Source organism: Anolis sagrei, chromosome 2 (genome assembly GCF_037176765.1).
Source record: "Anolis sagrei isolate rAnoSag1 chromosome 2, rAnoSag1.mat, whole genome shotgun sequence".
Lineage (NCBI taxonomy): Eukaryota > Metazoa > Chordata > Lepidosauria > Squamata > Dactyloidae > Anolis > Anolis sagrei.
In genome coordinates, this window is record NC_090022.1 from 65,118,162 (window position 1) to 65,131,335 (window position 13,174).

Consider the following 13,174-nt stretch of genomic DNA (forward strand, 5'->3'; position numbering starts at 1 on the left):
CCACTTCAAGCTGCTTATCAGTGGGGCCTTGACTGTGTCCTTACACAAGGTTGACCAAGTTCTATGGATCTGGTGGTGCTGTGCAGTAGGCCACAGCACCCCAGAAATGAAACTAGACTGGCCATTAGCTCACTTTTGATTTCCTAAGAGCTCTCCTTTTTGCTTTGTTTTAGTATAAAATTGTACTTCCTTGCAGCTCCCAAGGGTATAGTTTTAGATAGTGCAATCCTGTTTTTCAGACATAAAAAAGTGGTAGAGAACTGTGGGAATTGCAGCAACCCCGTCCCTTGTATGTGTGTGTGTTTGCGTGTCTTTAGATACAGCTACTTCTGGGCACATGACTCCCCAGAGGCATTTTGTGGACTGTTGTTGAGAGACAGTGCCAGACTTAAAAGTATCTTGCTGTGTACCAATCAAGATATCCTGACCTTCCTAAGACATTTGTTCTTAAATTGTGCTCCTCTCCTGGCATGTCCAGCCCTTCACTTCAAAGTTTAAATTTATCAGTGGAATGCAGTTCTAGTCAATTTGTATATAAAAGGATTCTCAAAGTAGAAGCCTTTTACAAAGAAAGTTTTATCACTGCTTTACAGTGACCATTTCAGAGATAACAAACCTTCCTCTCATCAGGAGAATGACCCTGCACGCGGTATGTGTCCACATGCTCTCTCCTGGGCACCTTCATGAATGACAGAAGACAGAAAACTATGTTTTTGAACTGATCACAGTTCTCCATAGATCACAGTTACGAACTTGGAACAATAGTTTATTCTAATTTTAGTTAGTTCAAACAAACTGAAGGTTGAAGCATGGTTAGATATGGGCATTTTTGCAACAACAGAAACATTTAATTTATTGGCTCATTTGAGGAATTGCTTGACATCAGCATTTTTCTTCACATGAACAAAACCTAGTTCTGTTTAAAATATTAATTGATAAATACACTGCTGTTTAAATTCTGAGTGAAAAATTTGGGAATTACAAGGTGGAATCCAGTTAGTGTAATACATAATCATTGTGTTAGTGTGGAGTACTTTCATCCAGGAAGAAATGGAGATTCATTGTGGATCATCTTCAAGAGATGAAAGCTGTGGGCTACAAGCAGCCGATTTCCCCAGTAGTTGGCCTTCTGTGGAGGAATCATCAGAACTAAAAGTGCTGTGGGAGGGCTAGCTGTTAAAGTTGTGCATAGCTTGCACGGAACAGGGGATTTTGCAAGCCAGCTTCAGGCTCTCTCCCAATCTTGTTGTGTTCAAGTTATTTCGGATCTATGGCAACCCTAAGGTGAACCTTTCATAGGGTTTTCTTGGCAAGATTTGTTGAGAGGGTGTTTGTCATTGTCTTTGAGACTGAGAGAGTGAGACATGCCCTGAGTTACCTAATGGGTCTCATGATTGAGTGAAGATTTGAATCCTGTTTTCCAGAGTTGTAATCCAACTTTCAAATGACTACACCACTTTGGCTGTCCCTAGCACTAAAGAAATAGGCTGCTAGACCTTCTTGTCTTAACAGTGACCAATGATGCTATGCCTGCTCTTCTCTGTGGCCTTTTTTCTTCTGCTACAAGGGTCATTGAGAAGAGCAGTTGTAAAGGCAGACAGGCCTAGTAACAATGATCATATATCTCTTGAATTGTGGTGCCCAGAATTGGACACAGTATTCCAGGTGAGGTCTGACCAAACCACCAAGACTTCCCTTGATCTAGACACTATACTTGTTTTGATGCAGCCTAAAATCCTATTGGCTTTTAAATTTACTGTTGGTTTATTCCTTCTATTTTTTTTAAATGGAATGTCTGCCAATGAAAATGCTTGAAAGATGTGCCAGTTTGGTTTTTTAAAAGTGCACTTGAGGTGAGTCAGCTATGCTTCCCTGTCCCTTCTCTGGTGTTTTTCCACCAATGTTTTAGAAATGGAATGTTAACAAGTACTTGATTTGTATAAGTTACATTTTAAGAACATAAATGTTTTATTTCTAACCCCATTTTTAAAAAAGTCTTAAAGAAGTCAAAGCATGCCTCCTCTTGGTTTGTCAAATCCCCAATTTAAGGAAATTCAAGCTTCAAAGGACACTCTTCCTAATGTTTCTATATTTCTGCCTTCATTCTTAAAAAAATATATTCTTTTTTCCCTTAGGGGAAGCTGCTCTAAGAGGAGAGCCCAGGATGCAGTCCCTGCCAGTATCAGCGGCTGTAAACAACCATAGGACAGGGCCACCACCCATCAGTCCTTGCAAGAGGAAGTTCAGCATGGACCAAGGCGATGATGACCTAGACTGTGAAAATGAGCATGTCTCCAAAATGAGTCGCATGTTCAATCCCCACCTGTAAGTTCTTTTCTTTCTATATTTGTTTGCTTTCACATGAAGGAATGAATGATCTTACTGTTTATTAGAGCTGTGCGATCGATGAAAAAAATGTTTCAAAACTCATTACAAAATTAGCGGGCACTGGTGTTTTGTTTCGAAAGTGATTCTAAAGTATTGTTAGTAAAAATTTTGTTACTGTAACAAGAGTAATGGAATTTTGTTACTTTTTCATTATAGTAATTGTGCAAGAGGGGAAACCTCAGGGCCTCCTTTCCCCCTCATTTTTACAGCTATTGAGGTGAAACTTGCTACAGTGGTAGAACACATTTACCACTGTTAGCCCATCAAATTTCAGAATGTTTAACTTATTCGCAGAGTTTTGGAGAATTTTCAAAGTTTTTAATAAACAACATTTAAAAAAAAAAACTACAAGAGTTCTTTCCTTGAATTTTCTGTACAATGACACAAGATAACGGGATAATTTCCCCCCAACTTTTAGAAATATTCATATATCTATTAATTTTAGGGATTCTTAAAATGTTTTGACAAAAACTTTTTTTAAAAAAGCCACAACAGCTATCTCATTGAATGTCTTTCATATTAACTAATAGAACTTCCATTTAGGGAATTCTTCCCAGCCCAGCACAGAGATTTACTTACTAGAAGTATCGCTCAGTCCTCCTGTTTTCAGATTCAACAAAACTATTGGAATTCTCGCTGGCTGCTGCTACAAAGAGACAAACCTCTCCCCTGATGCAGAGCAGAATTCTAGGAAATGTAGTTTAGGGCAGGTCCTTTTTGAATTCTCTGGCATAGGGCTCCAAACTACATTTCCCAGAAATCTGTGCTTTCTCAATCCTTTTCTTGGCAAACTCTGCTTTCTTCCTGCTGCTTCCTTCTCCTAATGGTAAGAAGCCATTAATTTGAAGAGGCCTTGCTTTGCTTGCATGCACTGAATATGAAACTGACTTTTTGGAGGCTTCGGAGATTTACAAAATTCAAACGAAAATTTATTGGGTAAATTTCAATTCTTAAGCTTTTGGCTCGGAACACGTGCACATATCAGATTGTTGCATTGTAAGTATTGTATATATTGTAAGTATTGTATTGATCCGACTTATGAGGATTAACGATAATTTTGCACAACCATACTGTTTGTCAAGCACTTACTTCATTTTTGGTGGTTCAAATGCTTTCTTTTTTGTAAGATAGAAATCTGAAATGCATCACAAGTGCATAGCACCTGAATTGAAAAACATGTTACAGAAGACATGGGTAGAGTTGACACCAAAATTAGTGTCTCTTGTTGAATTGCGCCCTTTCCTGTCAGTAGTCTTACACCACATTGCGTGTTTCTCTACTGCGAAGGAATATGAATCTCAGTAAATAGTTTCATTATTTTGCAGTGATGCCACAAATCATGGAGATGGTGAAGAAGACCCCCAGTTGTGCAGTGCTGTTTGAAGTGACAGCCCCATTACTTTATTTAATCACTTTTGCTACATTTGAGTTGAAGTATTGCACTGAAAAGTGATGTGCTTTTTAATGCACTGTTACGACCACTTTTATTGTATTCTAAGTTTATAAGCACTTTTAAAATCAACTTGGCCTGGATTTTACAGGTTTCATTCTTTACAAATTGAGTACCATTTTGCACTTTTTTAAACTTGTCTAGTGTGGATTGTTAGCCACCTTGAGTCTCCATGAGGAGAAAGGCAGATTATAAATAAAGATGATAATAATAATAATAATAATAATAATAATAATAATTCAAAATTCTAGCACAGCAATTCCACTTTAATTCTCATGGATGCATCCAGCGAAATCCTGGGCTTTGTAGTTTGGAGAAGCAGTAAATCTTTCTGGCTGGGGATTCTACATTCTAAACAGCAAATACCAGAAATCCATAGGATTCAGCCATGGCTGCTAAAGTGAAGTCATAGAGCTATAAGTGTGTTGTGTAAAAGAGCCCCGACAACAGTATATATCTTTAGTGATTTTTCCCCTTTAAGTGCCAGTTCTGCTTGCTCCTCCTGACAAAAAATGCTTAGATATGTTTAAAAATACAATTTCTGTTTGCTTTTACTTGTCCTGCAGAGCCTTCCCTGTTCAGCAAGAGGGAAAAAAGAGGCTTTGTGTAGTTTGGAGAAGCAGTAGAAGCAGTGGTGTAGGGTTTTGTTTTTTTTTTGTTAAAGACCAGCCAATTTTCAAACAGCTGCCTTAGTACAGGGCACACCAACAGCTGGTCAGGCAACAGTTGTTGCTAAACATGAGCAATGTGCTCTCATTTCTTACATTCCAGCATGGTGTTTTACTGTGCAGGTACAGTGTGTGCTGGTGGAAGGCAAGACGGCAGTTTCCATCCATTTTGTGCTCCCCTTCCGAAGAATATTACTCTTGTTGGCATGAAGTCATAGCTGAGAGGATTCCTTTCATTCCTGATTTAGAGGAAGCAATTGGAGTATTTCAGCCAGAGCCAGCTTGATAACTGTGTGCTTTTCCCTGCTGCCTCGGCTCAAGGAGCACTCCACATTCCATGCATTCTCCCCAGCTTTGGGTTGTTGTGTTCAGTCATAAGATGCAGACTGAGGCATTTTATCCTCAAATAAATCACAGAAGTCTTAGTCAGAGGACGGCAGACTACTGGCTTGGAATTTGTTGCTAGTAAGAAGTGGTACCAGGGCAATACACACTCATAAACAGTGAGATATTGTTTGTTCCTTGGGTTCTTTTTTTACCCGAAGTATTTAAGATTATTCCTCAAAGTGAGATTTGCAATCCTTGAGAGAAAAGGCTAAAGTATAAACTTTAATAGCATTTTCTGTATATATAGTAAAGGTTTGTGGCATGTTCATGCTATGACATAATTTTGAGAACACATTCTAGAGTCACAATAAATTGGAAATAAAAAAGACACGGAATTTCTGTATTGTGTTTCATTTAATGTAGGCACATGGAAGTGGAAACTTTACAGTCGTGAGACAGCTTTGCATTCACTTCTCTGGAATCATAAAATGGAATATGCCTTCCAGAACTGACGCTTTTATTTAAATATAGATTTATAGATGGAGCCAGATATGTACAATGACCGTGATAGTAACCCTCTGTGTATGTAATATGGGAAGTTGCAGATGGAAGGGAGAGTTTTCAATGTTCCATTATTAACTGGCATTGTATGTTTTCTAACATTGGATACAGAACTTATAAAAACATTGGAAAGGTTTTCATTAGTAGATGAAAATTCAAAAAATACTAAAAATGTGGGAAACACACTATCACGCAAAATGTATATGTCACAGTGTTATGTTTGGCAGAGACCAGATACAGTTTGGCTGAATTTAATGTTTAGATGCTCTTTGAACTATATACTTGGAAAATATGGAAAAGACTGCTAATTTGTTGGCAGCACTGAATGGAATTACAAATAAGGTGGAGAATTCAAATGCTGTTGAAATCTACTAAAATAAATCAAATGTAATATGTTTAGATTACAAAGTGAAAAAAATCAATTTATGATTCAAGTATCTTTCTTTGTTATTAGATTATTTGTTACTACATTTATATACCACTGTTCAGTAAAAAAATCACAGATCAGTGAACAAGGAAAAGTAAAAAAAATGAATCAAAACTCTGTAGGCTCATTGTGTCCTGTTAAGACAATTAAGACAAACAGAAGATTTTAAAGTCTCAGCCAACATCAAAAGGACCCAGTGGACCTGGAATAGTTGTTTGCCTCAATTTTATTGGTAAAACTTCATGATGTTTATTAGTAATTGGTGAAACTGAAGAAATTTTGATTCATCCCTTAAAGCAGTGGTTCTCAACCTTATGGTCCCCAGATGTTTTGGCCTTCAATTCCTTTTGGCGCAGCTGGCTGAGTGTCAGCTGCATTAAGATCACTCTGACCAAAAGGTCATGAGTTTGAAGCCAGCCCGGGTTGGAGTGGGTTTCCAACCAATTGTGTAGCCTGTTGTCGACCTTTGCAACCCGAAAGACAGTTGCATCTGTCAAGTAGGAAAATTAGGTACCACCTTAAAGTGTGGGGAGGCTAAATTAACTAATTTATGAGGTCATAAAAAAAAGACTCCAGCAAGCACTCCAGCAAAAAGCATGTGGGGAATGCGGAAGTACTTCATCAGTGTCGCAGATGGACGATGAAAGCGACAGCTCCCCTGGTGGCCAGAAAAAGTTAAATAGCCTCTGTCTATGTCTGTATATGTTTTATGTCAAAATTGGCATTGAATGTTTGCCATATATGTGTACAATGTAATCCGCCCTGAGTCCCCTGCGGGGTGAGAAGGGCGGAATATAAATGCTATAAGTAAATAAATAAATAAAAATCCTAACAGCTGGTAAACTGGCTGGAATTTCTGGGAGTTGTAGGCCAAAACACCTGGGGACCCACAGGTTGAGAACCACTGCCTTAAAGGAAGAAATTCCATACTGAGGGTATCCTAGTCAGGTAGAGCTTTTGCTTAGATTACCACGGCCTGGGCAATGTCTCCTTCAAACATTTCAGAACTTGGGTACAGGTTGAGTATTTTTTTAGCTGAAGTGCTTGGGACCAGAATTGTTTTGGATTTATTTATTTTTTTCAAATTTTGGATACCTGTATTTGTATCTACGCACATAGTTACCCAATTCTAAACCCAATTCAAGCCATTAGCGTGTGCAGCATAGAGTATTATGATAAAGTTCTCTTGGTGCAGGAAAGGCTCTAGCCAACAAGCAGTTGTAACTGAAAGGCAGCCACTGTGGCTACTTGAACCTCCAAGGACAGTGTTGCATCCAAGTTTACTATTGTTAGTTATTTACCTGCTCCTTGGAGATTGCATCTTTGTTCAAAACAAATAATCTTTTCCCTTTCTGGACAGAAAGCTACGCACCAAGAGGACCTCCTAATTGTTTGAGTTTAGAAGAAAGAGACTTTACATTGCTTGCTACTCTTAATAATAAACAAAGAACAGCAGTTGATAAGGATTTGAGCTAGCAAAATATGCCTTCCTTTTGTGGAAGGGATATTAGAATCTGCTTTTGTGTGCCTCTTTGCTTTGTTATTGTAAGTATGTCTTGCAGTTAAGTGTTGCAATTTTACATCTAAGTTAAAATCCAAATGATAGCAGTGTGATATATCTCCCAAGTTGTTGGATACAACTTTTACTTTCAATGTATAGAAAGTCTAGCCTTACTGCAGAATTTGCACTTTGTTCAATATGGAACAGAGATAATATAACCAGAATGGCAACCAGAATTTCTCTGACTATTTCTCTGAAACCATTGGTTCCTTGGCCTGGTGTAAAGAATTACAACTTAAAGCAACTGGCCCAACAAAAGTAGATTCATTGAATCAATGGAACTTGCATACTATTTTATGTATTTCCCATTAATTCAATGAATGTATTCTAATTGAGTGACAGATTTACACAGAAAGAGAAGTGGCTAGCAGGAATCCTTTGAAAAATGGAACATAGAAATTATCAGCGAAAGCTAATAGATTTTGTCTTGATTCTGTGTTTTATGTCAGAAGGCAGCTGTTCAGGTCTTATGTTAAATTTGGAGAGTGCCATCCATTCTACAGTTTTTTGGTTAAAAAAAATTATAATGTTTCCAAAATTATTAATTATGGCATTAAGCTGAGGAGAAATGTGATAATGATTATGATTGCCATGCTTCAGCAACTGTCTTTGCCTTCTACTAATAGTTACCAGATTTTTGAAGTATAGTAGAGTCTCGCTTATCCAACCTTTACTTATCCAACGTTCTGTATTATCCAACGCAGTCTGCCTCCCGCCCGGATCCACAACTGTTTCAATGCATTGCGATGTTTTGGTGCTAAATCCGTAAATACAGTAATTATTACATAACATTACCGTGTATTGAACTGCTTTTTCTGTTGATTTGTTGTAAAGCATGATGTTTTGGTGCTTAATTTGTAAAATCATAACGTAATTTGACGTTTAATAGGCTTTTCCTTAATCCCTCCTTAGTATCCAACATTTTCGCTTATCCAATGTTCTGGCGGCACGTTTATGTTGGATAAGCGAGACTACTGAACCGTGAACCTCATCTAATGAATCTTCAGCCTCTTTATAGGTGTATTTATGTATTTCTTGTTTCAGTAAAAGATGCTTGCTGAGGAATAGAGGAGAGTCCTTACCAGCTGTTCTCCTGGTTTCATAAACTTGCAAAGTAGCATCAGTTTTATTTTGGAATGGCTTCTGTTCTACATTAAAAGTGCCTGGGTGTTACAGTGCAAGTGTAACACTAATGAAGTGTTGTCCCTTTAAACAGAGGCCTCAGGACTGACCTATGCTGTGTGGGTTTCTTGTTTGTCAGGCTGGAAGTATTTTCTCATTTTCACAGTTCAGCTGAAAACAAAGGCCCCCTTATCCTTGCAGGGAGCTCTTAAGAGCTGACATCAGCCTTTTCCCAGCAGGCATCATTTTTGCCTTAAGAGTCCTTGCACAGAGCTCAGAAAGCTTGATCATTTCTCTTAGGTCATTTACTTTGCCAAGAAACAAATCAAATGAGCAAATTCTACAAGTATCAAAGAGTTAAGGAAGTAACCGCTCTGTTTGTCTTTTAGCTTATCCTTAGAGCCTGTAAATAGAAAGCTTTATCCTGCCTCTACAAGATGAGGGCGATACAACCAACTTTTATGTGCTATTGTAAACTTTATTCTGGGGCATTATGTGGATTAATTTTGTGTATGTATTAAGGAACTTTTATTTAGTCAGCTTTTTTTCCTCAAGCAAAATGCATATATTGATGTAATTTCTTGTTAAGAGTCTTCTGGGCAACATTCTACTTGAAGTTTAAGGCATTAAAAGAAGCAAGTGTTGGGTTTTGCAGAACTACATTGTTAATCATGAGGGAGAGAGTTCAGGAGTTGGTCCAGCTTTCATTGGATTCCTATGCTGGCTCACTTACTGCATGACACATAGGAATTTTGTCATGGGCTCTAGTGCTGTGCTGTTCTGCAAAACGTTATACTAAGTTTGAGGAGACACTCAATTAGTGTGATGACCATCAAATTGTTCTTTAGAAAGGCACCAAACCCCCCAAATGTTTTTGTCTTGCTCATACCAAGAGCAACTGATTTGTATTGCTTTTTGAAGTCGTCTTCTGATTTTGATATTCAATAGAACAACAACAGCAAAAGGAAGAGGGAGAGTTAAAAACAGAATGAAATATAAATTTTCAGAGCATGCCTTCGTGGTACTGTAGCTTGACACACGATAAAATGAATTGATTTTGTAGGATGGGCTACATGAGAACAAGACTTGTTTTAGACATGAACATGTATTGAAGTTTAGAAGTCCTCATTTTGAAAGTAGACCAACTTTTCTTAAGTTTCTCCTTGTTTAAAAATCATACAATCATAGAATCAAAGAGTTGGAAGAGACCTCATGGGCCATCCAGTCCAACCAGGCCAAGAAGCAGGAATATTGAATTCAAATCACCCCTGACAGATGGCCATCCAGCCTCTGCTTAAAAGCTTCCAAAGAAGGAGCCTCCACCATGCTCCGGGACAGAGAGTTCCACTGCTGAACGGCTCTCACAGTCAGGAAGTTCTTAAATCAACTAACTAAAAGCTAACCACAAGTGTATTCTTAATTGCTTTATTCATTTCAGAACACAATTCACACTCAATTTCATTAGACTACAAAATTCACATGAACTCATAGCTCAATCTATATCATTTTTATTTTATTGGAGCCCCCAGTGGCACAATGGGTTAAACACTTGTGCCAGCAGGACTGAAGACCGAGAGGCTGCAGGTTCGAATCCAGGGAGAGTGCGGATGAACTCCCTCTATCAGCTCCAGCTCCCCATGCAGGGACATGAGAGAAGCCTCCCACAAGGATGGTACAAACATCGAAACAGCCTGGTGTCCCCTAGACTGCATCCTTGCAGACTGCCAATTCTCTCATACCAGAAATGACTTGCAGTTTCTCAAGTTGTTCCTGACACACACAAAAAATCACTTTTATTACTATTTCAAGCATTTGAATAGTTGGGGTTAGAGTGCATTTTCTTAAGAAGAATTTGTTACATAATTTTAGTGTACAGGCATTCTTCAAGTTATGAACAAGATAGGGTTTGTAGGTCTGTTCTTAAGTTGAATTTGTTTGTAAGTCAGAACAAGTATATTTTAAAGTGTAACTCCATCTATCTATCTATCTATCTATCTATCTATCTATCTATCTGTCTATCTATCTATCTGGAGTTAGTGAGGGGAAATCTTCTTAAATCAGAAAGTGAGGGGAAGTCTTCTTAACAGGGGCCCAAACAGCAAAACAAACACCATAGGGCTGTTACCCCTTCCCTATGCTATCCAAAGCTAATATGTGTGTGTGTTAGCCTCACTTTCCCCTTACTTTCTGTCCTCATGATAATTGGAATTTTAAAAATTTGGATTGTTGTGGAAACAAAGATTGATGATAAAGATTCAGTAGAGACACGTTCCTCCCATGATAACTTTCAGGAGTGAATTTTCCTCCCCAGGAGTAGATTTCTCTCACTTCTTGTTGTCTCACCCCTCATTGTTGTCTCACAATGAGTCATTTGTAAGTCAGGTGTTTGTTTGTAAGATGGGATACCTGTATTGAAATAATTTTGTTCAATAAGCAGTTCATAATTATTTTGGCTTCAATGTGTTTCCCTGGGTCGATTGCTGGGTCAGACTAGATGAGCATGTTTAATTTTTTGTGTGAAAAATGGACATATTAAAGAACTATTAAAGGATATTATATGTGTTATGAGGAATGCTTCTTCATGTAGCCTGAAAATATGTTCAAAATGTGACAGTTTTAAAAAAAATACATAGTTAGGGTCACAGTCACTTGTTTTCTTGAGGATGGAACAGCTTCTTCCAAAATAAATAATCTGGCCAGTTTGTTGATTTGTAGGAATTTGGAAGGGTGTTCATATTCAACCCTGTATGCTAGAGTCTTATTCTCTGATCATGCTTCTTTCTAAGTGTTTAGGTCTACTGATGTAAGAAAGAATATCATACCAGCAATAAACTTCTCCCTGATTTGTTAATTAGTGGTATGCCCTTAATTAGCTACATTGTTGTGACACATATGTTTTGATCAGTTTTCCCATGTTAAATTACAGAATAATGTAGATGTGGAAATTGGCAAGAACATGGAAGGCTTGGACTAACAGGGCAATTGTATTCTGAATAGTTCCAATGACAAGCTTCCCCTCTTCACAGGATTAAGGTCTAGTTATATATTTCTTCTGCAGAATAGTGGTATCTTGAGTTATGACGTGTTGTTATCCAGGTACGGCTCTGAATCTTTGAATACCCAAGAAGGTCCTCTTTTTTAAAATTCTCATTATATCAGTGCAAAAAAGCCAAAACAAAACAAAAACCTGTAATATTTTTATGAATGGACTGATGAATTATAAAGTCCTAGTTTTTCTGAGTATTGGATTGCAGCTTTAGATTTTGTATGCTATATGTGTGGATTTTAAACTTTGACTTAACACAGCAAAAACATCTGCTTATTTAGAAATCTGAAAATGTTGACTATTGATGTCGTTCTTGTCATGCATCTCTGAAATGCATGCATTGGTTATGGTCTGTAGTTATCAGATGATGGGTTTGGAGGGATATGTATCCAGTTGCCTCATTTCACACTGGCTGTAATACAGAGATACACATCCCTTATTAAGGAACAATAATTAAGAAACAATTAAGAAAGAGGCAGGTTCCAGACCAGGGAAAAACGGTGCAACTCAAATTCTTAATCTGACTCAGCATATCGAGGAAGGCTACGAGAAATTTTGCATTACGAGAACACTTTTTGTAGACCTTATGGCAGCCTATGACATGGTGCAACATAGAAAAATGCTGCATAAAGTCTACCATATTACCCAGGACTATGATTTTACAAAAATTATCCAGACACTCCTAGCAAACCATTGCTTCTATGTAGAATTTCAAGGCAGGAAAAGTAGATGGAGGAGGCAAAAGAATGGTTTACCTTAAGGCAGTGGTCTTGCATTGACCTTGTTTAACATCTTTACTAACGATCAGTCACAGTCACCACTCACAAAGAACTTTATATACGGTAATGACCTCGGCCTAACAACACAAGCAAGAGACTGAAATAGTTGAAAACCAACTTACTGAAAGATCTCTCCAGCTACTGCAAAGATAACCATCTGAAGCCTAACCCTGCCGAGACACAAGTGTGTGCTTTCCACCTACATAACCATGAACCAACAGGAAATTGAAAGTTATCTGGGAAGGCCAAGAGCTCAAACACCGTTCCCATCCTCAATATCTTGTTGTCACCTTAGATCAAACACTAATATTTAGGAAACACTGTATAACTCCAAGCACAAAGTAGCTGCACGTAGTAACATCAGGATCTCTGTAAAATGCAAAATCAACAACTGCTTCAGTTACATCTATGTTTAGTTAAATGAGGACCATAGTTTGGAGATATAATAAAGAGAAGTTGCTCTGTGTTTATGAATGTAGAAAGGTTATTAAAAAGAAAGAATATAATGAAACTGGCAAAAACAGTCTTAGCTGGGATAAAACCAAGTGATAATAAAGACTAATAGCTTACCACATGGTATTCCATTCCTAGAAATTGACTCATTTCATAGGCTCAAGTGATGCTATGATGAGATTAGTTTTTCCTGTGTATTTCTTCTTCTTTTTATAGACATTGGTGGTTACTCTGTCTTTTGTATTACCTTTTGATACATACTGATAATGGTTTGCCTTTATTTGGAAAGAAGTTCCCCAAATACAGCTTTGAGTAGAAAACCAGACTGTTGTTTAGTTTTATGTGAAATACATGATACTGTATTCCTGTGGAAAAGGAAAACTTAAAGCATG

The 13,174-nt window shown here is 37.7% G+C and overlaps 1 protein-coding gene across 2 annotated transcripts in view; it reads left to right on the forward strand.

Moving 5' to 3' along the window:
- VGLL4 (vestigial like family member 4) overlaps window positions 1-13,174 on the forward strand; it is a 131,480-nt gene that overhangs the window by 81,681 nt on the left and 36,625 nt on the right. For both annotated transcript variants that reach the window (XM_060765940.2, XM_060765939.2), the window contains one exon: window positions 2,136-2,325. In XM_060765940.2, coding sequence (XP_060621923.2) covers window positions 2,136-2,325 — 190 coding nt within the window. The remainder of the gene's footprint in view (window positions 1-2,135; window positions 2,326-13,174) is intronic.